The 26312-nt window shown below is 41.8% G+C and overlaps 1 protein-coding gene across 21 annotated transcripts in view; it reads left to right on the forward strand.

Annotated features, from left to right (window-relative positions):
• Kcnma1 (potassium calcium-activated channel subfamily M alpha 1) overlaps positions 1–26312 on the forward strand; it is a 705305-nt gene that overhangs the window by 608580 nt on the left and 70413 nt on the right. For all 21 annotated transcript variants that reach the window (XM_087586686.1, XM_087586674.1, XM_087586678.1 and 18 more), the window contains 3 exons: positions 3792–3915; positions 8985–9209; positions 12725–12917. In XM_087586686.1, coding sequence (XP_087442812.1) covers positions 3792–3915; positions 8985–9209; positions 12725–12917 — 542 coding nt within the window. The remainder of the gene's footprint in view (positions 1–3791; positions 3916–8984; positions 9210–12724; positions 12918–26312) is intronic.

The following is a 26312-nucleotide window of genomic DNA, read 5'->3' on the forward strand; positions in this document are numbered from 1 at the left end:
ATAACAACCTCCCTCGTTCCTTCTTATTTCCCCAACCATGGCAGTGTTGACTGGTGCGCTCAATGGCAAATACATGGAGCTCTTCTCTAGAAGGACAGTTTGGAGAGTTCCTGATTTAAAAGGTGGAAATCCCTGGAGACACCCACCCCTTCTCTTTCCACCTGTATAAGGGGTCTCATGGCAGGCATAAGCCAATGAAAAACACTTGAAATTGCTACAGGAACTGACACGGTAAAGAAATACATCATGGCTGGCTCAAAGTGGTCTGTTGTCGCTGGGAAAAATCATACTCTGAGCACTGCCAACACCTCACAGCAGAATCTGGTGAATACAACGTTTAATGGGCCTGTAAATCCATCAGTCTCCAGTGTTCCTCACCCCGCCCTCCAACAATCTTTCTATACTTATCCATTACCTTCTAGCCTTTCATATCCTGGCACTGAGCCAATCCTTTCCAAATCCTCCTAGCTACTTCTCTTCTCAAGGAGGACCCACTGCTTCAAATCTGAAGACCCTCTAGGCCCACCAACATTTGTAGTTGTTACCCCCAATAGTCCTAGCTCTTGTACCTTGTTTTTAAAAATAGCAACTCCTTTTCAATATTGTATTTTATGTAACATTTTTTGTTTTGGGGAGCACAATGCTAGGTCATGAGTTAGTTGGCTCATCTTCTATTGATTGTCAGTGCATATCTAAGCAGCTCTCAGACAACTGCTCTGAGGCTTCTGTGCCTTAGACCAAGTAACAGGATATGGGACATCTCAGTCATCTCTATTGGGAACCATTTTGTGGCTACTCAGACCTCACTCCTTTTAGTGATTCTAATAGCTGCTGATAAAACAATACTAAAATGCTTAACTTTCACAGCTTGCCATGGCTCTCCTCTCAACAGGTCAACTGTTGTTGTCCTTCCCATCAAACCTTCCCAGACCCTAAACCAATGGGGAATAAGCATTTTTTTCTCTAAGTCTTCACATTGTCTTGTACATGATAACTATTTGTTATAGCACACACACACACACACACACACACACACACACACGCTAGTGTGCCATGACCTTGGACCTATATTTTCTTTTATTCTGCTACATGTGAACCACTATTTGACATTACTACATCTTCTTTCCTGACTAACAATAGGGGTCTCATGTTTATTGATAACTTTACTGATTAAAGAAACCAAAGTTGGAACTTCTGGTGCCACATCTGGCCTTCAAAGTAAATATCTGCTCTAGGGAGATTTTTCATGTTTCTCAGGCCAGACCCTTCTAGAGAAATCCTAGATGATGTAAATTTAAATCATCAAGGTCAGACTCAGAGACCTATGTGGAAGATGCAGTATACATGGAACTCCTTGGAGATTGGTTGCATGATTTGGCATGTTAGAGCACAAACCATGGCTCTAATCCCCAGAGTCATATATAGCTGCTTTCCCTAAATTACAACCTTTGTTTGTAATTAATATTCACCATCACATTTTCCCCTCGTAATGATGGGCAGTTGACCATCCATCTTTCTTGTAGGCCACTCTTACTATGGTATATCTTCTAGGAAGAACCAAATGTTCCTAACCAAAACACATCCCTTCTTTGCCAAGGCATATATATTTTAAAGTGAATTTTTGCCAGCCTGATGTATCTTCAACCCAGCTGGTAAGATGTGAATTTAGTTCTAGATGTCTTGGAAGACCAGAAGGCCCTGGAAACAGGTTCCTGGCACTCAGAAGCTAAGATAACATCTTCTTTCTGACCAACAAACAAGGGGAGGAGAATTTGAACTTGACTTTGTCTTCATGGCAGGCCTAAGAGACTTTTGCACCCCAAAACACATTCTTCAAGATATGAAAGAGACTCTCTTATCAAGCTCCTTCTCTATAGTAGCTTTGTCCACCTTCCTATGACACATGTTAGCTAAAGAACTGTTAAAGATTTCTCAAAGTTAAATAGTAAATCCCTTGATTTACTACACTGTGTGTGTGGGGTGTGTGTGTGTGTGTGTGTGTGTGTGTGTGTGTGTGTGTGTGTGTGTATGTAGACAACCACAGACAGTGAGTTCTTTCTATATACCTTACATGGCCTCTAGGGATCACACTCAAATGTCAAATGGTTGCATGGAAAGTACCTTTGCCCACTGATCTATTTCAGTGACCCTGATTTCAGCACATTTGGACTTGGCTTTATATGTGGGAGGTGTCCTGGTAGTTTACAGCCTCTCAAGACCTGTCACCAACTGGGCTACTGAGATGCTACTCTGAATTGGGTTGTCCTGCTTCTTTAACGATCAGCTGTGACAGTTTCTGCAATAATCTAGCATGCTCCTTGAAGATGACACCACCGAGTCGCATCACATGGTATTCATCATTTGCTGTGGCCTCAAAGCAAATTGCCAAAAGTAAAAACATGCAGTGAGTTTCCCGTCTTCTCCATGTGGAAGGCATAATAGACAGATCGTGCTAGATGTCCAAAAACTTAATTCTGTAGAGAGAATTGCTGCTCTACTCTCACAGCAGAGATGAGAAATATCAGGTATTTCTCAGGGAGAAACATTTAATACATAATTAAAGATTATCTTTTAAACTTCTGAAATAGATCATTTTAAAGATAACATCATTTCACTATACAACATTAAAATTTAAATCTATTTCTATTTTCCATCTTTGGTCAACAGTTTGCTTGTGGAAGTTAATTTTGCTGCAGAATAGGTCTGCCTGGGACCATATCTTAATTGTACACAGTCAGTGTTGTAGACGCTGAAAAGTGCTTCCCACACAGTCACATGCTGACCATATTAGAGATAGAGACGCAGGCAATGAATATAAGTTGGTCTGTAAGGCTTGTTTCTTATACTGTGGGCATGGAAGAGCTACCTGATTTCATTGTAATTCCTTTGGTTGTCAGTTAGACTCCGCCATCCCACTAGAGGGAACACTTCTGTGCAGCCATGCTTCCAGAAGCAGCAGGTGTAGCCTTGAGAATTTCAAACAAGTTTATTAAGATGCATCTGAGCTGGAGGCTCTCATCCAAGGAATGCCATGTTTGGAAATGAAGGTGGGGATGAGGGGCCTGTCATTGGACAGTTAAGCACGAATACAGTTGTCAAGGCGAGGAGGAGAGAGGGTGTTGTTTAGTATTGAAATCATGTATTCCAGATGTGGGCATTTGGTAGTCAATCTGCTCTGAAGTGACATGCTGCTGAATCTTTAAAGGGCTTCAGCCGGGGAGAGCAAAATCTGATTGGGCAAATTGCTAAAATATTTAAAGTGCAGCCTGTTAAAGCTTTTACTGCGAAGAGCATCGCGTCAGAAGTTGTAGTCAGAAAGAGCGAGTAATTGGCTTTCCATCCTGTTGCCAGTCAGCCAGCATGAGGCTCTATTCCTATTCCTTCCTCTTCATTGCCAATGCTAATAGCAAGCCTTTGGGGTGCATGCATGTGTGTGTGCATATGTGTAGGCTAGGGAAACTGGATAGCTGGTAAAATGAGACAACAAGGAATGAAATGGTCAAAAAAAAAAAAAAGGAAGCTGAACCCACAAAATGGCATGAAGCACATTTGCAAAATGGGCAGGGAAAAAGCCAGAATTACTACCTGACAAAGTCAACTGCCCTTCCAGAGGGGAACATGGTTTGGACAGCTGCCTTTCAAGGGATGTTCTCTGCAGGAAAGAAGATGGCCATTGGTGACAACTACTTTCTCAGCATCTGTCATCTCCTCTGAGATGTGACACTGGGGGACCCTTTGCATTTATAATTTATCACATTTTCCACTTAGGTCTTCCTGCCTTTTCTCCCCAGGCATGACCCCTTGTTAATTCCTGGCAACGATCAGATTGACAACATGGACTCCAATGTGAAAAAGTACGACTCCACTGGAATGTTTCACTGGTGCGCACCCAAGGAGATTGAGAAAGTCATCTTGGTGAGTGAGTGAGGGACCATGGCATCCACCTTTGTCTCCTTTGCCTGGCATGAGGAATTTGCTCACAGTGAAGCTTTTCCTAACTGAAAAGTAGAGGAGACTGTCACTTGAACTAGCTATTTTTGAAGACTAAAATTCTGACCAGAGACTGAAGCGGCAAGATCTCTAATCGGAACATGAGTTTACAGCAGATTTCTTTTCTCTCCAGAACAGAACTTCCAATCTCTGCATTTTTTTCAGGACAATAGTGGTAACTATGTGCTATGGCAAGGTATCATGGGAGATAACATACACATCATTCCTGATTGTCATATGTTTCTGGGGCCAGAGCCTGGTCCTGCCATCTGGTAGTTGCATGGCCAGTTCTTGAACACTCATTTTAATTATCTCATCTGTAAGAAGATAGGATGAGAATGACCCACATCTTATTTAAGATGGTAGTGCACGTCCAGCCCATGACTCCTCAGAGTCAACTTTCTCTTACCTGCTGTGATTATCATGATTATTTGTAAATAGCATGAAGAAATAGGAATATTACCTGGACTGTTATCCGTTCAAATTTTGTCACTTTGTTTTGTTATATGTCTTCATGGGCTGGCACTACCACTTCCAGGCTTCTCTGTTGAATGTGGGTAACAGGAATCAAACTCGGGTCCTCGTGTTTATATGGCAAGCATTTTATTAACTAAACATCTCTCCAGACCTACAATAGTGTTTCTTCCCCTAACTAACATCTTTTCAGTCCTTCTTAACACATGATGCAGGAAGGCAAGTGCATTTGGTGAGGATGACATTGCAAGACTGTGGTCCATTGTCAACGATGCAGCTCAAGACAGTTGCTTCAAGGAAGACTTCAGGAATGCCTCTAGAAATAGCAGACTTCTCCTGCTTTGGCCCAGGAAAAGTTAGCCCAGACAACAATCCATTCCATTGTCTGCCTTTGTCCTCTTAATAGCTTTAGGGTTTTATGCCAACACCAGCTTCCCTGGCATTTACTGTCTTGCTAATCCATGAAAAGTGGGTTAATAGTCAGGAAGGCCTGCTGGACTGGGCTCTTCCCCCTTGTTCCTTTAATACCCAGATGGCTGTGAGCCTTCTCCATTTTCAGGTAGGAAAATCCTGTCATTTTCTATTTCAGGGCCACCCTTACTTAGCAAGGACTTCCAGATCCTCAGAGTGGTTCTGTATGCTAATCCACTATGTTTTAAGGTGTGTGTGTGTGTGTGTGTGTGTGTGTGTTTTCAAATTAATTATAAATGAGCATTGTGAGCCAATACACATTGTAATGAAAGCTATCTCAGATATAAAGTCAAAATGCTCAGCTGCTATGTGATTTGCCAGGAGGGGAGATGGTTCTAACCACTTAGATGCTCTGTAGTTGGTCACTATTGGCTTGGTTACATCCTCAGTGTTGGCTATCTGAATATTCTGCATACAGCATGCTAATTGGCATGTGTCAATATCCACTTTTAGAAGAAAGGAATTTAAGATTGGAGTTCATCTGTAAAAACAACATCACAGCTAAGGAAACATTGATAGCAAACACACTATGGAGTAGGTACTGTTCTTGTTCTCAGACATAATGAACAGGGCTTATATTCTAGTGGTGCAAAGGGAAGGCCAATGGGGTGATGAATGAGTCCATGAGAACAATTTAGATATGAATGAAGGGCAGGATCCTGGGAAGGACAGAGTGTAGAGGTACTTCTGAGGCAATAGCATAATTCAGTAATGAATAGATGGAATTTTTATTCAATGGGTAGAGGAGAAGAATGGAGAGGTACAGGGTGGATATATGGAATCACCTGTGGAAGATGCTTATGGAATCGATTTATTCACTGAGTGCAAAATTACTCACAGAAACACTGGAAACAGAAGAGACAGTGCTCTAATTGAAAAGGAGATATAAAACTGAACTATGAAACAAGCTTTTGTGTGCTAAGTGGTATGAGATAGAAAGTCTTCTTCAGATCCATGGAATAGCACCAGTCTAGGTCTAAAATAGCCATGGAGATCCATCAAGTATGAATAGGTTCTGCCTACAAAGGTTTGAAGGATGCCTAGAGAAACTCCTGAGGGGATTTCTCTTAGGTCTTAAGCATGGGAAAGCCAGGCTCCCCAGGTTTGAGGTACAGGACTGGCGCTTTACACACTTCTCTAGCTATGGCATCTTTTGGAACTGGTATTTACCCCAGGTCTAAGCTCCTGAGGTTAGCTTCTATACCCGGGTCATTCTACCAACTGGTACCTTTTTATTTTTTATTTTTTTGCATTCTTTGATTTCCAACTTCTACCCTTCAACCCTTTTGTACTCCTCTTTTGGGGGGAACTAGCTTCTTTAGTGACCAGGCCAATTGAAAAAAATACAGGAGTTACATTCACAACACCCCAGAGGGCTTACCTATCTGCTTCTGGCTCCAGCCACCTGGACTTCTGTGCTGTCCAAAGAACTAACTTCAAATCTTCTGCACAAAGTGGCAAGAAGTGAAGGGAGCTCTTGGGAAACCTCTTGGGTCCCCTTTTATGACATGTTTCTTACAGCTTGTGTCTCAGGCTTCCTTTGATTCTGGGAAACCCCAATGTTCTTGCCTTTATTCTAATGACCAGGAAATGTAAGCTAGCTTCTTCCCCTCCTGGGGGGGTCGCTGTAATAACCTTGACATTGTCGTGAATTGCAATATTGGCGTTTAAGCAATCAATACACTGGTCAATGTTAGGGATTAAATCAAGCAGAGGTTGGTATGTTCAGTGGACATTAATATGCCTCCCTCAAATCATTGTAAGCCTCATGGGACCTTACAAGCATATGGTAAGAAACAGGAAAGTTGGCAGGCAGGGAGAAGGTGTTGATTAGAGGAGAAACAATGAACCACCCCATCCTGCTTTCATCCTGTTCTCTTTTTCACCTGTATAATAATCAAAATGTCAGTAGTGGACAGATAGCCATTTGCACTTTCTGGGTAACTGGGGTCCTCTTATATAGGAATATTCCTTCCTTTGTCATCTTCATGGATGCAGATCTAGGGCTGGGGAAAGACATTGGTCTGTGTCTTTACTGATTGGCTTCTAGACCCTTGTCATGACTATTTGTGGGTTTTTACATGAGACAAACCCTTCCAAAAATAACTTAGGAAACCCTAAAGTCTGAACATGGGTCAGTATGCTTTTTCTGTAGAAGCAGGCATTAGTGATTTAAGTCTCACGGGCCATGTGATCTTTGTCTCAACCGACAACTCTTGTTTTCCATGAAAGGAACCATGGAAAATACCTCGATATTATGAGTTGGCTGTGTCCCAGTAAAACTTTATTGGAATGTGAATTTTATATGATCATCATTCATAGTGACATTTCCAATATTGGTTTACCTTTTAGTCATTGTGAATTTTAAAAATCAGTTTTAGCTCAGTGGTCATATAGAAGCCTGTAGGCTTGTATCATCAGATTGAAGCTGCAGACCACAGCAGCCAGCCTATGGTTTCAGATATCACATTCAATCTCCTGAGACAGTGAGGGGTATGCTACCCCACTGAAACATCTAAAGAGAGAACCTCAAGTTTCAGCTGAGACCATCCAAAGAATAGGAGCATTTAATCATCATCTTAGCCAAAGGGCCTAAATGGCTCTCATTTTACCCTTCCTTCCTTCCTTCCTTCCTTCCTTCCTTCCTTCCTTCCTTCCTTCCTTCCTTCTTCCTTCCCTCCCTCCTTTCTTTCTTCCTTTCACTTTCTTTTTCTTTTTCATTATTTCATCATCTCTTCCTTCCTTCCTTTTTTATTTGAGACTAGGTTTCTCTGTGTAATCCCTGGAACTCACTCTTTAGGTCAGGCTGACCTCCAACTCAGAGATCCACCTGCCTCTGCCTCCTAAGTGCTGGGATTAAATTGTTTATCACCTATTTAATGGACGCTAAGACTTACTTTCTTCCAATATACCCAAACATCCCCTTTTATTGTCTTTGTTCTCCTAAAAATTCCTATCCCCGTCTCCTCATCACAAGTCTACATGGTGCACCCTATTGTTCTAGAAGGTAGTAATGTGTGAATATATGCTTACAGGAATTTATAATGTAAATAAAGTAAATACTTCTGTGCATATTACAGATGAGTATATAACATGTATATAGTGGCAAAATAAAAAATAATAGCTGTCCTGCAAGCCCTCCTGGTATTTTACAGATTCTTTAATGGTAAATAGAACCAACAAGGGAAAACATATGCTTGTATGTATGCTTGCTGTATGTACTAAACTTACTATAAAGATCTATATGTTCTCCAAAATGCTGAACATAGAGTTTTGAACCAGTTTTTGACTTCATAAAAGAACCTGGTGGTGTACAGCAGCCCACATGGTGACCTGAGTTTTACCTTTTTACCCAGTTCTCCACTTTCTCAAGTATACTTTTATCCATTAGAAGAGGTACCTTTTGCAATTTTACATATGATGCTGAAGAATTATTTCTTTTCTATTATTCTGAATTAAATTAAACATTTTGTTTTTACTATAGTTCAAATAATAGCTTTATTGGGTACCTTTGTGCTATTATAATAAAAATGTCTGAGATAGCTAATTCACAAAGAGAAAACAGTAGCTCACAGTTTAACAAGTTCGAAGTCTAATGCTAGGCTACCCCAATTGCCTGATCTTTGCTGAAGTGGTAGATGATTATAGCAGGAGATCAAACATGAGCAGAGAAAAAGGAGATGGGTGTGTCCGTGTTTCTCTTCTTGTACTGATTGTCTTTGGGGAAGACATGGACGGAGTCAAGGAATCATGTGAAAACTCCCAGGTGGTTGCACATAAACTGCCCCACACCTTAAATAATCTAAAGACCTCAGCAAGGCTTCAACTCAACAAAGATCTACCATAAAATAATGCCACCCTGAAGACAAAGACTTTAACCACAATGGGCCCTTGGGGGACACTCTTTGAACAACACCTCAATCACAGCAGTGGTACACAGTAAGCAGCAACTAGTGTTAGCCTTCCTCTCTGCATAAGTGATGCTTTCTCCCCTTATACCAATATTATAAGCACTTCTTCTTATACTCTTGCACCCCTTTCTGTTACAGACTCGAAGTGAAGCTGCCATGACTGTCCTGAGTGGTCATGTTGTAGTCTGCATCTTTGGGGATGTCAGCTCAGCCCTGATTGGCCTCCGGAACCTGGTGATGCCGCTTCGTGCTAGCAATTTTCACTATCATGAGCTCAAACACATTGTGTTTGTGGGCTCCATCGAGTACCTCAAGCGGGAGTGGGAAACACTGCACAACTTCCCCAAAGTATCCATATTGCCTGTAAGTCAGGGTCACACTATTTGATGTCCTGTTCTTCATCTTTATATTCACAAGAGGAAGTCCCAGGTGGCTGTAATTGTTGAAGCTTTGATCATGTGTCTGCTCCTTTATGTGGCTACAGGCCTGAGGATGTGGGAGTCCTTCCCCTGTACTCTGCTAAGAAACTAAAAGCCTGGGAGGCCTTATTAAAAGAATTTGCAGCCAAGTGCAGCCCCTTGTCAAGGGTGAAGTTGAGCTACCTCTACATGCATTAATGTACCACTGTCTAAACTCTCTTTCCTGGGTGAAATTTAGAATGTCACCCTATTTTGAGATATATATATATATATATATTATACATGTATAATATATATATATATATATAATTATTGGCATTTTAATTTGACACGGTTAATCTTAGAGAAACATAGACCTGTCCCATCTTCCATCTGATATTGACCAAATAAATAAATAAATAAAGAGCAAGTTTATCTCTACTGTATGGAATTTCATACCTCCTCTCTGGGGAATCTGGGAATTCATCCTTTGTCTAGAAACCCAGACATGTTTTCCATGGCTTTGTGTGTTTGTGTATATATGTAAACACACACACACACACACACACACACACACACACACACACACACACACGTGTGTGTGTGTGCTTATTGATCACAAAGATTGCTAGGACACCAATCTATAAAAGACAATTTGGGACTCCACAATTTAGTATGAAGATAAGGGATGGGTAATTTAAAAGCCAAATGACTAGCAACTTTATAATTATAATATATTATCCACAAAATTTCAGACTTAAAGACTAATAATTCTTTTCAAAGTTTTATATGGTTTATATATGCCAGAAATTCAGGAAAATATTGCCTATCCTCCAACTATTTTTATTATCAAGTCATACCTAAAATTGAGGGGTATGCAGCCACTTAGCTATCAAGAGGTCTGTTTTTCCCTACTTTTTTATCAGCTTGTAGAGCAACAGAAATGCAGCCAGAAGAGCCAAGCAGTATAATGTGTTAAAGAATATATAAGGGGCTATTTACAGATAGCACCCTTGGGTGCACTATGTATCTCCCATAATGCCTGGTCCAACAGGTCCCTCAATGCAGAAAAAACATTAGACAGATCCGGTTTGGATACAGGACCAAACCCTGACTGCTTTAATGTATACCTGCAGTTAAAGATGGTCACTTGTTACAGTTCACTCTTTAAAGAAGCATATCCATATACTGTATATCTGTTGCTAAATTCAGAAATATGACCAATCAATTTGATTATCTCCTTCTGTGGTCATCACTATTTACGTGTGATATATCACATGACCCCTTTAACTCTGAAGGTATCTCTGTAAAAAGTGAACTAATTTGCTAGGTGCACAGGTGGATGTTTATGTAGGCAGGACTTGTGGCATGACCTCTGATATTTTTGCATATGCCTGTGTTTCCTTCTGTGTGACCCCATCCACATTTTCTCATCTGCCCCTAAAAGTCAGAACAAGTCTTATATTTTTAGAGCCTGTATAAATCCCCCAAATGTAGTACACTTAAACACAGTGGGTTTGTACATTATGAGCCTTAACCCCTGTCTCCATTGTTAAATTGTGTCGTTCCTATAAGGGCATCCTAGAGAAACAAAAGCTTTCTATGTATGACTTTGGTATTTCTTGTGGCTTGAAATCATATGCCTACAACTGGACATGAGCTCCTTCAGATCACAATTACTGCTGGGTTTCCTACAAGGTGAAAATTAAAAGAACGTGGACATCGACAGCTGTTGTTTATACACTGGCAATGTGATACAGAAAGTTGGTCACACTTAATTTTGTACCAAGCTATCATAGAAGATGGTGTTTTTCTCCTTCTCCCAAGATACCACTCCAGTGCTTGGACCAGCCTATGGCCCTAAATGCCCTTTCTCTATGGCTCAACTTTACAGCAATATTTAGGAGCCCTAGAATAGAGTCATGACTTCCACTGAGTCATAAAGAGGAGTTGAAGTGGTCCATAGTTATCTAGATCCTATTTTCCTAAACCCCATCTAGTGATGGGAACTAGGGGAGATATATACAGCAGCTGGCAAACACTTGGCCAATATAGGCTAAGGCTGAAGGCAACTGGGATATATATATATATATATATATATATATATATATATATATATATATATATATGCATTTAGATATATATATTTAAATGCATCTAGAGGATCAGGGATGTTTTGGGCTGCATGAGAACCCCCAAAATAATGCTGTCTAATATGGGATGGCCCAGAGTGTGAGAGTACTCATCCAGTCTATCAAATCTACCATTACACTCTATCATTAACCTTGGATCTACAAAGGTTTTTACTGCCTCACATTGTTATAGGATTTTAGAAAACTCTGTTTACTGGCTTATTTATTTTTAATTGTACCAGTAATATACAAATCTGTTCTTGTTATAAAATATTCAAACAATATCAGAGTATATAAAGTCAAAAGCAAACTTTCCACTCCATCCTTTCCTCTCCCAGAGGTAATTACTGTTATTAGTTTAGGGTATAGTTTTTCCCGAGTTTTCTTTTTGAATTTACATACATTTATAAATATATAATTTTTACTTTGAGTAGCTTCATTTATTTCAAATAAATGGAGCTATACTTTTTAAATTGTTCGAGATACCCACCTCCCCACCACTTACTACTCCCTATATCTTGGAGCTTATTCCAACCCAGTGATTAGGTGGAAGGGTAGCTGAGGCTGTTCCTGCCTACGCTTCCTCTATTGTACACATGTCCCCAAATATAGTTAACTTTGCTTATGTTGTTGGATCATCGTGTCCTTTTCTTGGCATTTTTTTTTTTACTAAACATTGTGCAATAAAATTTTATGACCCAAAGTTTACCCCTTTTCCTCTGCCCTGTACAAAATGCACACTAATTCCATTGGCTCCCCTCAGACCTCCCTATTGAGCAGAGCCATGAGCCCCATTTTATCATACCATGCTTTGTGGATTTTCCCCATGACTGCGTTAGAAATTGTTAAAAATTCTAGTTGGATATGCTGTCTGTTGCCTGAGACAGAAGTGACCTGCTATTAAATAAACAGGCATTTGAAACCCACCCCCTCGTTATGTTCTGAAAGGCAGAGGTTGCCACAGGACAGTTACTTAAATCAAGACAATTTCCAGGCAGGAGGAAGACGTAGACCCTGGCATTATTTGTCTCGTGTTTGTTAGTAATAGCTTGATTGAGTATTGAGAACTGGCCTGAAATGCTGCCACCAGCACCAACTACCCTTTAGATTAGCGTGCAGCCCTTATTCCCTGAAATGTAGTTAGGCCAACTTAATGTCAAGACACAAAAAAGATACTTGTTAAATAATGTCCCAGAGCTCCTGCTCAATCTTTAATTTGTTTTTATTTTTCCTCTTTCCCTCTTCACTCTCTCTTGGTATTCTCATATCCTCTCTCTCTCTCTCTCTCTCTCTCTCTCTCTCTCTCTCTCTCCTCTCTCTCTCTCTTTCTCCCACCCCCATGCCAAAGGGTACGCCATTAAGTCGGGCTGATTTAAGGGCTGTCAACATCAACCTCTGTGACATGTGCGTTATCCTGTCAGCCAATCAGAATAATATTGATGATACTTCGCTTCAGGACAAGGAATGCATCTTGGCGTCACTCAACATCAAATCTATGCAGTTTGATGACAGCATCGGGGTCTTGCAGGCTAATTCCCAAGGTAAGGACAGGCTGTAATACTTCTCTGTTGTGCCTATGGGGGACAGGGACTGGCAAGAGGGATATCCTTCACTCAGTAATTCAAAGAGGCTCACATCAGCCCGCCTGGCAATGAAACCTGTGCTTGCCACAATGGCTTACAGAGGAGCATCTGTACTTCCTGCCATCTGGAGATGCAGACCTGAAACCTGATGTATGTCTCCTTCCTTCAGTTTGTTGCCCTTTGAGGCAACAGAAGAGTCTTTAAATGGCTACCCTCTCTGCCTTTTCAAACAATGGGCTTTATGACTAGGGTCATTGTCTAAGAGCCAGAACAATGCGTAAATGTCAGCTGTACAATTTCCATCTCCTTCCCTGTGAGTACTTTTCCATGGAGCTGAAAAGGGAATGTTAAGCTTTACTATGCTTAGTGTCACATCCAAAACACTACTCACATAAGGGTGGAGATCTCTAAAGAGTAGAGATGGTACAGATACTTGAAGTCATATGGCAAGGAGTGATGCTGGCTGAACTGTACATTTTCCTGGAGAAGGCACAGATACCTGAAATGGCACACAGCTGCCTTCTCTTGGCCTCAATCTTCCCTGTCATTTGCTCTGAGATTCTGGACAGATAGTTATAAGTAATGATGTCATCTTGTAGTCTTAGGGAAGTTGCACAGCAAGTAACCCCATAATGAATGACCTTGGAAATCAGGATAGAAAAGGATAGGAGAAAAACATTTTCTTCTGAGTGACAGCTCTATGTGGGTCATGCAAGGCTTACTGGATGGGCATGATTGACTGCTGGATTGGGGGCCTTACTCCCATCATTCCAAGGAGCAAGGCCTGTAGCTACTGAGGTAGGAAACTCCTCATTGGTAGCTCGTCATGCAGAGATTTCTAGAAGCTTGACTGGGTCATGGAGCTAAGACTTTGGTGCTCTGCTGTCTTTGAACAACCCAGCACCACCACCCGTATCTAGCTTCTGCTCAGCATTGCCAAAAATCCAAAAGACCGTAGTACCTGAAAAACCCTGACATTGCAGGTTTTCTTCCTTGCACTGGCTGTCCTGGAGAGAACTAGGTAGAGAAACAGGTACTCTGTGGTGGGACTAGGGAAGTGAAAGAAAAGGAGAGGCCTGAATGTTTCATAGTAGAGCCAGGTCCAGCTATGAGGTTCAAAGCCACTCTCAGGGGAGTATCAGTCAGTGGCCCTGCTGCTGGGCCCCAGGAGAAGAGGCAGACTTCCTTGGGATTCCCAGCAGCTTTAGGCTAAGCTGTAACACCACCCATTTTGCTGACTTGTGCTTCTCCAACCTTTCTGAGAGTTGCATCAGTCACTAGTACTAAACAAATCATGTCAAGCTTCCATTTTTCTGACATAACCCTGCCTCAGGCCTAACTTTGGCCTCTTTATCCCATCATCCATCCCTCCTGATGGTCCACAATATAAATACTGGTGCAGCTATGGAAGAGAGCAACATAGCAAAACCCTGAGAGACACCCTGAGTTCTGCCAGGCTGTACACACAGGCAACAGAACTTGCCTCCTTCTCAGTTTGCCCAGGGAGTCCTGGGAGTGCAAAGACAGTGAGTTGATCTTCCAGGGGTTCAATGCAGCTAGCTGGCATGTGGTTTCTTCCTCTAAGTCCTTACTCTTTAATTTGTCTTCCCCACTCTCACCCTGATGTGAGCATCACCTGGGGCAGCTTGTTGGAAATACATCTTCCCATGGTCTACCTTATACTACCTGTCAGATGTGCATTCTAATGAGATCCCTGGGTGACTGGTACAGGCTGTTCTAAAGCAGCACATTGAGCATGCTGATCAACTCATTCCTGTCCTGGGGAGGGAAGAGCAAAGGAGTGGGAAAGATTTGGAAGGAGCAGTCTTTCCCCTTGGTTAGAGATGCAGAGAACAGAAGAGGGCATGAAGCACTCACTCACTCTGGCCTATCTGTGTCCTCCCAATACAATCAGGACTTCAAGGTCTACAGATGTGTAATAATACACTACTGTGTATTATGCGTACACCTGAAATAGGCATACATCATTTTCTTTTTCACCCTGTCTTCTCCTATCCTGTCATTGACCTGAGTATCATCCTCTGGTACAACTCTGGTATTCCAATGACAACAGTCCAGTGTTGGTTCTTCTCCACTGCTCACCTCTAGAGCCCATTGGTACACACTTCTTTGAGTTCTAGCCATGAGATAAATAGGGGCGTTGAAGGTCCCTGCCATCCTCCACTTCTATGACCTCTTTGACTAGCCAATCCCGCGGCCTCAGATCCTTGCTTCTCCATCCAGGTATTTGGAAGGTACACACTCCAAGGGAGGCTGGAGTTACAGGCAGCAGAGGCATCGTGTAGTTCTTTGTGTTTTGGGCAACAAATAGTATGTGCCCTAAATGAAAACCATAGGAGTTCCTCACATCTCCCAGGCTTGTTTCATCACAATGAACCCCATGGTCCTTGACAAAAAAATGCACAACCACCTTTACCTATATACAAGCCATGTTTTTATTCTTCCAAAACCCAGCTGGGTCCAGAAATGTGGAATGAGGACAGCTGCTCTGCTCTTGTGGTGGAGTACTCTGATGACCATGTGGGAAGCTGTTCTAATGTGCTACACTTGAATAGGAAAGGGCCCATTAGCACCGAGAACGTCCAGCCTCCATGGGTAGGATTTGCATCTGTGTCTATACAACTGCCAGGGCATGTTATAGGGACTCCTCTTTTTTTTTTTTTTACCTTTGCTTCTCTGCACCTTGTTCTTTCGTGTCACTTTGCTAGCCGACATGGTGTCAGAACTGACCCAGCCTAAGGATTCTGGGCCAGACACTTTCTGAAAAGAGAGGAGATGTGATGGCTGGTTGTCAAAAACAATTACAGCAGAAGGTGGTATGTTCCATGTGGGCTAGTATATCCGATGTGACATTTGGGTCTATGAGATGCAGTTTTAATATACAGCAGGCAAAACTGCACTGACAGTCACATAAAGCAGGTGAAGCAGCTTCTTGCTGGTCAGCAAACATCAGCTCGGAGCCACTTTACAGCTCTTTACCAGCGACTAAGTGCCTTTATTTGCAGAGTGCCTGTCATTTCCCTTTGGCTGGAGAGCTGGTGTATTATTTAGCATGCATTTATCTGGGGGAAACACTTCCATTTAAATCAGCTGGTACAATAGTGCCTCTTTGCCAGCCTGTTTCCCTGTGGTGCTAAAAGATGAGAAGGAAGTCTGATCTTGGGAAGAGTCAGGGTTCATTCCCAGAGAGCCTCTGGGATCAGCACCTAAAATGTGAGCTGGGATGGAGTGGCTCTTTTTTGTTATTTTAAATATAAAAATGTGAAATGAGCATCCTGCACTTTATTTTCTCTTCTGGTCAAGGCTTCTCTTAGGGAAAAGAAAGAAACACAGGCCTGTCCCCCATGTACCAGCCACTCTAAAGACAGTAGTGGCTCAGGTTCAGCCTCTCACTAGCAGCAAGAAATGCAGGGAGTGGAGGACAACGACAGTACAGATAAAAGAGGGCCAGGTTAGCAGGAGAGGGACACAGAGAGGGGACTTATTGCATCTATTCACACATCTTTATAAGTTCTCCCAACAGAGGCAACAGCTGGGCACTCATTGAATGCAATGTCTGAAGGGCTATTGAGCCCTTGAGACAATGCAGTGGAGGAACTGAATTTTCTCTTGTCCTAACTTGTAATAAAGTTAAACTTCAGCAGCATCTTCTCAGTGCTGGGACAAAGTATCTGACAGGAAACAAGTGAAAGAGGGAATGGGCTGTTCTGGCTCATGGCTCACGGGAAGATAGTCCTTCATGGCTGGAAAGGAATGGCGGCAGGAATAGGAGGCCAGTTGGTCACAAAGCACCTGCAGTTCAGAAGCAAAGTGAACAGGAAGTAAGACCAAGCTATAAAACTTTAAGGTCTACCCCTCCCCAGTGGTCTCCCCCAGCAAGGCTAATGGTTCCACAGTCTTCTTAAGCACTGCCACCATCATAGACAAGTTAGTACACACATGTGCTTGAGAGGGGTAGGTCATCTTACCCCCAAATTGTGAGAAATGGCTCTCTGTGGCTAGTGGCTCAATAACTAGACTTCTTACTGTGGGGAGATAACTTTTTTTGGCCTTGCTAAGAGTTTTGATTTGGGGATGTCCTCAAAGATTTGTCAGACCAGGGCAATTATAAACCTGTCTTTGAAAACTACAGCTTGACCCTGGCTAAAGGTAGGAGGCATGCCTATGAGTAGTAGAAAAGAGTTCTTGGGAAATGGGTTGAGGCTCCTTGTGCAGCTTGTGGTGTCATAGTGAAGCAAGGCAGCCATGGAGGCAGATTTGAAGTATTGGAGAGATGGCTGCTGAGGGCAGTGGTTGAAAAGCAGAGGATGGGTGAGGAACTGGGAGTGGGTTTTGAGGTTGGCTACTGGATAATGGCCTTGAAACTAAGGAAGAAGACAGGACCAAGGAAGAGACATGAGTTGAGGAAGAAGGCAAAGAATTTAGTCCTGATCACATTGAAGTGGTGAGGACCACGAAAAACCATGACGATAGCCCACATAGCCTGCAGCATTAATTCATCAGTGCTGAGGTAAAGAACAACAGGAGCTTCAGCTTTGGATGGAGGCTCCTAAGAAGCAAAGGACTCCATCGTTTGACAGGATACAGATGTTCTTTTACGTGCCAGTAGACCTATCAGTATATGCCAGTAGACCCATCAGAGTTGAAATAACATGCCACAGGCCATGCTCCTTTAGAAGAAACTTGACATGAGATTGATTCAGACCCTACCTGAAGAACTGGATGCCATGGTACATGTCAATGATCCCAACACTCTTGTCAGTGCAGAAGGCAGAGATGGGAGAAGCAGCTAGAAGTTCATGGGCCAAGTGGCTTTAAGTATACTCCTGCTGCTCCCTCTTAACTTTGCATATCTTTGGATCTTACTTGTCTTCTTGGGACTTGAAAAAACTCAAGAGGAGGTAGAAGTGGCAGGAGGCTGTGTGGAAATCTTTTGCTTACAGGCTTTACTTGCCAACCTAGCTTCTGTCACCATCTCTAAGTGATAAGTATAGGTGTTAGTTACCCAGCACATAGCTTTGGGAAGTGACACAGCTGAGATCTAACATTGCATTGATAGATATCCCAAAACCAGCAGAGTCCTGTCCTTGATGCAAGCTGAGTCTCCATAAGAAGGAATTCCCCGTTGTATTTCAATACCTGGGCTATGTTTGAATGCTAGTTTTAAAGGGCGTTTCTTCATCTCTCCCTGTTGTAGGCCTTATATTGGTATGATTCATGCTTCATGTCCTAGATGTGTCTGTCCAATTCCACAAGCATGTGCCAAGTGCCTGTGTGTGTCCAGACCGTGTGGTAGGCATTGTTGGTGAGATAGAGAACATGAAACCCATTCCTTGTCTGGGCTCTTCTTACACACATATAGGCTGTAGCAAGAAGCACTGTGGAATCTGCAAGGATGAGTTTCTTCCCTATCACTCTAACTGAGGACCGTGATGCTAGTCAGCCACACGGGCTTGCAGAGTGGTGCGGGGTTGGGGGAGAAAGCAGTGTTGGGAGGATTGGGTTTTAGACATGCTTCCTTTCCTCAGGAAGCTGATGGGAAATCCAGGGGAAGCTGAAACCTGATGTGGAAAATGACCTCTGGTTCAGGAGGAGTATTCAACTGCAATAAGGCCTCTAGTGCTCTAGAAAGGATATGGAGACTTGGCGAGAAGTTGTGGGGATAGTGGAAGAGAAGGTTTGAGGATCACTTTAGAGTGAGGAAGCCAAGGGCACTGTAGTTGGAGCTGAGGAATCATTAGATGCCCAACAATCCAGGGAAATAGCACAAAAATCAAATAACAGATGTTAATTTTTCCTCTATTATATGGTTTTTATTGTTACTGTTTTGTTTTCTTTTTTGAGTCAGAATCTATGTAGCTGAAAATGATCTTGATTCTTCTGCTTCTATCACAAACACACATACATACATGCACACATGCACTTACACATTCACACATGCGTGCTCATACCCATTTTCTCCAGCCTTTCATTATCTAAAGCCACAGTGACTTTTTCCATTTTTCCCTTTGGGAGAGATGTTTTGGATTAGGACCTTTAATTCACTGGACAATAAATTCAGGCTTCTTGGGGACTTTCCCAAGCTGGAACTTAGGGACCAAGCTCATAGGAAGGAATCCAGTATGGGTGTCTGAATATTCATTTGCAAGCTACCACTGAGGAAATACTACTAGATGAGTCTTGCTGGTGAAAGTATAATTTATTGGGAGCAGGGATCATTACACCCTGGTCACCAGAAGGATTTCTCATAAGCCATAACAAGTTGAAGTGGAGAAAGGGACAAACAAAATAATTGTGTAAAAAGGACAGCCAGAATGAGGAATGTCTGAATGAGCCATTTACCAATGGTAGAGATGAGCAAGTTAAAAGGCCTGTTGTTCTTTTGCACAAAGATCAGGACCAATAGCTAATAAATAAAGGACTAGGTTTTCTTCCTAACATAAGGAAGTCATTCCGAGGAAACAGATCAGGATCTGCAGAGGTTGGGAGCATTCTACCATTGTAGACTAAGGGAACATTACTGGCCACCATGATCTCTGTGACAAGAGGCAGATTGAATGGGAAGAGCCCAGTGGTCCTTTTTAACTGAGAGTCTCTGGAATTTTCTTGGTTTTTATTACACAGAGTTCTGCATTTTATAGGTTCTGTAGCTTGCTCCTGGAGGGAGAGCTGTGGTGTTTGGCAGAACTGGGGTCATGGGTCTCTTAGTGGAAGTGTTCATATCCTTCCTGAATGGTGCTGGTTTTGTGTCTTAAAGATGCAGTGTGGCCAGTGTTGGGTGATCATCTACACATCTGGTGTTTCCATTAGAGTGACAGACCACCCCATCCCCAACTCCCATGTCACTCTTCAACATCTGCCCTTCCCACTTCCTGCTCTCCCCTCCTCCTCCTCTGAGCCTGACTCCATGTACACACAGACTATGAACACACATATGCGTGTTTCTTCTACCCAGCTTCCCTCCCTGAAATCAGAGAAGCATTTTTTCAGCTGCTCCTGTATAGCATTTCATTACCACAATATTCTCTCTCAATTCTGAAATGGTAGTGGGGGAGCACCATTTCTCTTTATGCCTACCGAACGAAGAAAGCTCAGCACTAAAATATTTTCCTTCCGTTGTAACTGAAATGGCTGTTGGCTTCCATCCCAAAAACCAGAAAGACAATTCTACTTAACTGTTTAGAGATTTATACATACCACACTGGAGTAGCCTCTAGGTAGTAACTTTAGATACCCAGCTCAATAATTTTCTTTTATTGGCTTGTGATTTAGATCCTATTTGGAATCCTCCATAATAAGAGTAGTACATTTCATTAAAAAAGCTTACTAAACAATAAAGGAAAGTCTGGCTTAGGGCTCTGAGAGGGTCTCAAGTACAGAGAGAGGCCTGCGCTGTTACATTTCTTCTGCAGACTTCACAAGATGAATCTCAGCTCTCTACTGCTGATGTGTTTGGCGAAGCAGCAGTTGCAGCTATTCTGTAAATGGCTTGAAGTTAGGAGAGTTTTTCCTACACAGCATATTTTGTCCCATGAAAGAACCTCTTAGGGCCACCATTTGCTGTTCTGGTGACACATTCCTAATGTGAGAAACAAGGATTGACAAGAGCCATTGCAACATGAGATTGAGGAGATCCAACTACTTTCTGACCCATACTGAGTGCCGAGTGCCTTCCAAATATGGAGAGAGAGAGAGAGAGAGAGAGAGAGAGAGAGAGAGAGAGAGAGAGAGAGAGACAGAGAGAGAGAGACAGAGAGAGAGAGAGACAGAGAGAGAGACAGAGAGAGAGACAGAGAGAGAGACAGAGAGAGACACAGAGACACAGAGACACAGAATCAGAGAGAGAGTACATGTGAGCATGCAGGTATGCATACATGCACTAAAATTGTTCTGCCTCTTTGATTTTGAGCCATGGTCTCATGTTGAACCCAGAGCTCACACCTGGAATTGTTTATTCATTGTTTGTTTGCTTGTCAGTTTTTAACATGGGTGCTGTAGATCTGAATTTATTTCTTCATGCTTGTGATTTAAGCATGTTACCAATGGAACCTTCTTCCCTATTCCAACATTTTCTCTTTGGGAGGTGAAAATGGAAAAACAAAGTAAAAAAAAAAATAAGGGAAGAATCATTTTTTCCTTTTAGCTGCATACAGAGCAGTTGACATACCCATGTGGATTATAATTAGCCTGGGGCAATACAGAGAAAGGGAATCTGAGCTTTAGAGGCAGAAAGCAGATGTAGCATAGTGTCGGGAATGGACTCAACTCATCACCTAAACATCAGACTGTCACCTGTTAGGTGACTCCTCCAAGTGTGTATGCCTCATTCCTATCTCTTTTAAAAAATAGTAATATCTTTCTAGCTTATCCAGGTGAGCCATGACTTTTACTTTCACATACAATATTATATAATCTCCCTGGAAATCTGCTGAGGCAGAGGTCACGCACACTCTTCATTTTAAGGACAAGAAAAAGAGGCTCAGAAAACTAAGCATCTATTCCAATATCTTAGTTAGTCAAAAAAACACATGGAGCTGGACTCTAGACAGTATGATTGTAAAGAAGGTATTTTTCCAACCACAACAACCTGCTCTAATTAAGACAAGTGCTAACTGTGTTCTGATGAGAACAGGCCTTGACTTTGTGTATCTACTTTTAGGGGTTATCCTTGGAGATAAACACTCCAGAGAAGCAAGTACCCAAAATATCCCTGCCTTGTCCCTAAATTACCTTTGTGTCCAAAAGACTGAAGTTTGTCTTAAGGTAGTTTTTGCCTCAATCAGTGTTTATGGGGTAGGGGTCTCTGGCTCTTTCTACAGCAAGGAGAATCACTGGGAATCCTTGAGGTTGAGTCTTTTGCTCCAACCAACATTGTTCTTCATGAACAATAGATTTGTCTGAGCTGTTTTTTCTCTATTAATATGGATTGGATGAGCTATGGCGTCCACTTAATAAAGTGATTGTCTTGCAAACATGAAGACCTGAGTTTGATTCCAGACCTATGTGAAATAAATTTATTTATATTTCCAGTGCTGGGAGGCAGAGAAAAGTAGGTCCCTGAGGCTTACTAGCAGGCTAGCCAACCCACCCTAGTCAGTGAGCCTAAAGTCAACCAATAGACCCTGTTCAATGAACAAGGTAGATGACACTTGAAGGAAGATACCAAAAGGTTGATCTCTGGCCTCCGTATGCTTGCACATACACACCAGCACACATGCATGCCCACTCCACCAACCATGAACGCACACATGAATGCATATACACACTCACAGAGATGTCAGAAAAAATATGGACCATTTGAGGCTTGACTTTTGTTTTCTTCAACAGAGAAACATTCAAAATTATTTCTGTTTCCCAGGGAGAAGTTTCAGTAGAAAGCATCAGGTTAAAATGAACACAAGCTTCTATCTATTGCCTAAAGCTTCTATAAATGGTCCAGATAAATGGTTATATGGAATTCATGCAAAGTTATATAGTCGAAGAAGACAGAGGAAGCCTGACATCCCATGGATTCTGGATTCTGTCTCTGTTCTGTCCCACGTTCTTTCTCTCATTTCCCCCATGTCTTTCTCTTTCTCCTCTCTCTACCTCCCTCTCTCTTCTTGCCAATGCCCTCCCCTTTTTCTCCCTCCCTCTCTTCTCCCTGTCAATGAAATTCTGGATAAGGGAGGATTGTGGATCAAACAACAGTTCCTTTTCTGAGCGTCAGTTTTCCTTACACTTGATGTTTTCCCTCACACTTGAGATTAACTGTTCCTGTCATCAGGAATCTAATGGGATCTCTACAGACAGAAGTGACAGAGACATGCACAATAAGCTGTATTGCATCATTTGGATCACATAGTTAATGATATAGGGTTTTGGACATTCCAGAGCACCCCATAAAGTTCCTAATGTGAGCCATTTGTAACTTCCTGAGTCCTGATTTAATCCACATGCTGAAAATAGCATGTGTGCCTCAAGCTAGCAAGAGAGCCTTGCCAGCCATCTAGTGCATGTTTGCTTCTACCTATCTTTTTTATCAGCGAAAACTCACATGAAGTCTCAACGCATCATTTCTTCTTACCTAAGTGACCCCGCAAAGAAGACATCTAATTTGCAAATGACATTAGTTTGGAGATTTTTAAAGCTCTTAAAGATATCCATGAGCCTTAAATGCTTCAATTGTATTTTATAGAATGTTCTAGAGATACCCACCCCCCTCATTTATGGACCATCCTGTTACAGATATCTAGTCAAGCTGTTCTACCAGGTATTTTAAGGCCATGTAGATTTGTGGTGGTATGTGATATGTCATGAGATTGCTTTGGGTTTGCAATCAGTTTTGATCCTGACAGGTATTAGCTATTTTTGGACAAGTACTTGGATTCAAATCTATCTCTGCCTAGTGACTAGACCCAAGAAATGCTTCAATCTCTCTGTGTCTCACCCCCCCCCCCCATTTTAGCTGCCTTTGGATCAATTTGCTATCAGAATGAAAACAATGTCTGAGCCTTTCTCTTATCCTTACAGTGCCTTTAAATAAATCAGAAAAGAATTTCTCTTTTGTCAAGACCCCTCATTTCTATCTCCTGGATCACCTCAGGTCAGGTTTTCATTATTGAATTGTCCTTGCTCCTTATTTATTTGAGCTATTGACTGCTGGCCAGATATCTGCTTATCAAGTAATTTTCCTCACTTTTGTGCAGTACCTTTTCATTTGTTTGACGGTTGCCCTTGCTAAATGGACAATTTTAGTTTAAAACAATTCCACTTACTTATTCTTGCTTTTGTTACCAGGACTTTGGTGTTTTATTTAAAACCAACAAAGTGCTGAACTCCACTTCAGAGAGGTGTCTTCCCTTCTCTTCTTCTAGGAGTCCCTGCTAGAGATCTCATATCCAAGTCTTTAAACAACTTCAGGTTAATTTTTATATGGAGTATAGGAAAATGGTCCTATTTCATTCTGTTGCAACTGGGAATCCAGTTTTCATTATGTGTTTATTGAAGAGACTGTCCTGTCCCCATGAGATGTTAGTGCTGTGATTATAGGTTAGTCAATCATGTATGGGTGGATTTGTTTTTGAATGACCCTATTGTACAATGCGGCACCTCAAGGATCTGTAAGAAGTCTTAAGATGTTCAGGCTGCATCCCAGCATAATTTAATTGGAGGTACCATGCATTCTATAATGACTCCAATACAAAGTCAGGTTGAAAAGCACTATTCTAGTCCCTTCCTTTCCCACAGTCACTATTTTCAAATCTCCTATCAGGATTGGTGAGCCGTGGAAGCTTACTCTCACGAAACTGGCAGCCTTATGAGGATGATGGCTGGGAAGTTTGAATGGCATGTAGCAGACCTCATTAAAATGCAGGTGAAATGAGATCAAAACTTTGATTCACAAACTTCTGCATGGTTCCCGGTCCACCCTACATATCCTGATCAAAGACAGCAAAAGAAAGCAACCAGGGGAATTGCCCCTTGGGAGACTCACACAGATGGGCACAAGCAGTTCTTCGCATACCTGATGGGCACGGAAATGGGGAGAATTCTAAAAATTAGTCAGAGCTCATGACTGCAGGCAAGCAAGAGGGGTAAATGATGAGAGCTTCATGGCTGAGGTGTCACACTTAAACCTACTTTTTAAATAGGTCTCTGGGTGATTCTAAATTCATGGTGGCTTTCTTTTTATTGTGATTATGGGAGGGCTATTCTACACTGCAGAAGGAAGACATTACTATCACAAGAGTATTTCTCATCTCTTTATTTTTGCATTTAGGATATTGAGGAATTAAAGGGGAAAAAACAACTCTTTGCAAGGAGCATTAATTATATGCCACGCAAGGAAGCAATTGTGTCTATGTTATGAAATATTAAATCAAAATGCCTCCCATTCTCACATGTCCCAGAGATAAATACAGCAGTATTTTGAGGCCCCTCTTGGAGCTGTTTTGCCTGCAAATTTATTGTTTTGTCTCTATTTTCAGAAAGCCCTGTTTTCTGTGAAGTATGGCACTCTAGGTAGTTTTTAAGGCACAAACTCCTCTAGAGTCGTCTACACTGGTAACAACTCTTATGTAGATGGTACACAGGGGATGGGGTTGATCGGCTCCTTTAAGATGACAAATGGGCAGAGAGGGTTATTGTCTTTGATTGCAAGCCTTACATCATCTGTATGTAGGAATAAGAGGGCCATACTTTATCTTTAGCCATTTTATAAATATTTAAGTCTTTATAGTTGCCTAAAGATATTAAAACATATTTTACAGTAGTCGGAGTATAAATATTATATATAGCACAAGATACCAAAGTCGTTTAATGAATTCATAATTTTCAGTTCACATTTATTGGAATGTGTTTTATGTTCCAAAAATCCCGTTTAAAAAATAGGATCTCATTCTGCTCCCTGACAACATACCCAGTATTGGCCAGCATTTGGGGTGGGGCTTCAGTCACAACATGAAGAGGCTTCTTCCCCTTAGGAAGCTGGAAGGCAGGCCCAAGGAAATATTTCCTCAATTCTCTAAGCTTAAAAAATATTCGTCCAATATTCTTTGAGCAAACACCTTTGGCTTATATAGTATCTCAAAGAGCAAAAGGAGGAAAAATAATGTTTTTAAGAAAGTATTCTGATGTAGTCCAGGCTGACTTTAAACTATCCTGAACCTTCTGCCTCTACCACCTAAGCACTGAGAGTTACAGTGTGCACTACCATACTGGGGTGAAAGAGAAAACTTTTTATAATCATTCTCTGGTTTTGGTGGATTCCTTTGGAAGACCTGAGGAGGGAAGAGTCAAGATGAAGTCTGAACTTATTCTATCCTCTCCTCCCCCAACTACCTTCATAAACAGCTGGTCACTGATTAATCACCAGTACACAGTGGTTACTCAGGGTCTGCATTTGGACAAAGGCTTCCTAATGTGTTCTGAATAATCGTCTCTGACTTAAAGAGTTCCTGGTGGGTTGTGTTTCCTTTGGTTTGGGGATTTGGTTTGACTTGTTTAGTTGTTGTTTTGTCTTCTACCCCTTTCCTTCATGCAAGGGAGTGGCATACAGTGTGTGACTACTTCTCTTTTCAATTTTCCAGCAAAATATAAAGACTTTCCTCTTTAATATTTTACAAAGTTTCTCCAGCTCCCAGCGGGAGTCCATGCTGGGTAATGTTTGCTAATTACCAACAACAAAACTAGACATACAAAGCTGGTAAATTACCTGACCCTTTCCATTTTAATGAGACAACAAGGATTTCACCAAGTGATGTTGTTTCGCTGGTTAATGGTGTCAGCAATGTTGTAATTGTGGGTTGAGACGCATTAGCTGAACAGTCACATGTAGAAAGGGCTTTCTTC

This window comes from Rattus norvegicus, chromosome 15, assembly GCF_021556685.1.
Source record: "Rattus norvegicus strain SHRSP/BbbUtx chromosome 15, alternate assembly SHRSP_T2T, whole genome shotgun sequence".
Taxonomy (NCBI): Eukaryota; Metazoa; Chordata; class Mammalia; order Rodentia; family Muridae; genus Rattus; species Rattus norvegicus.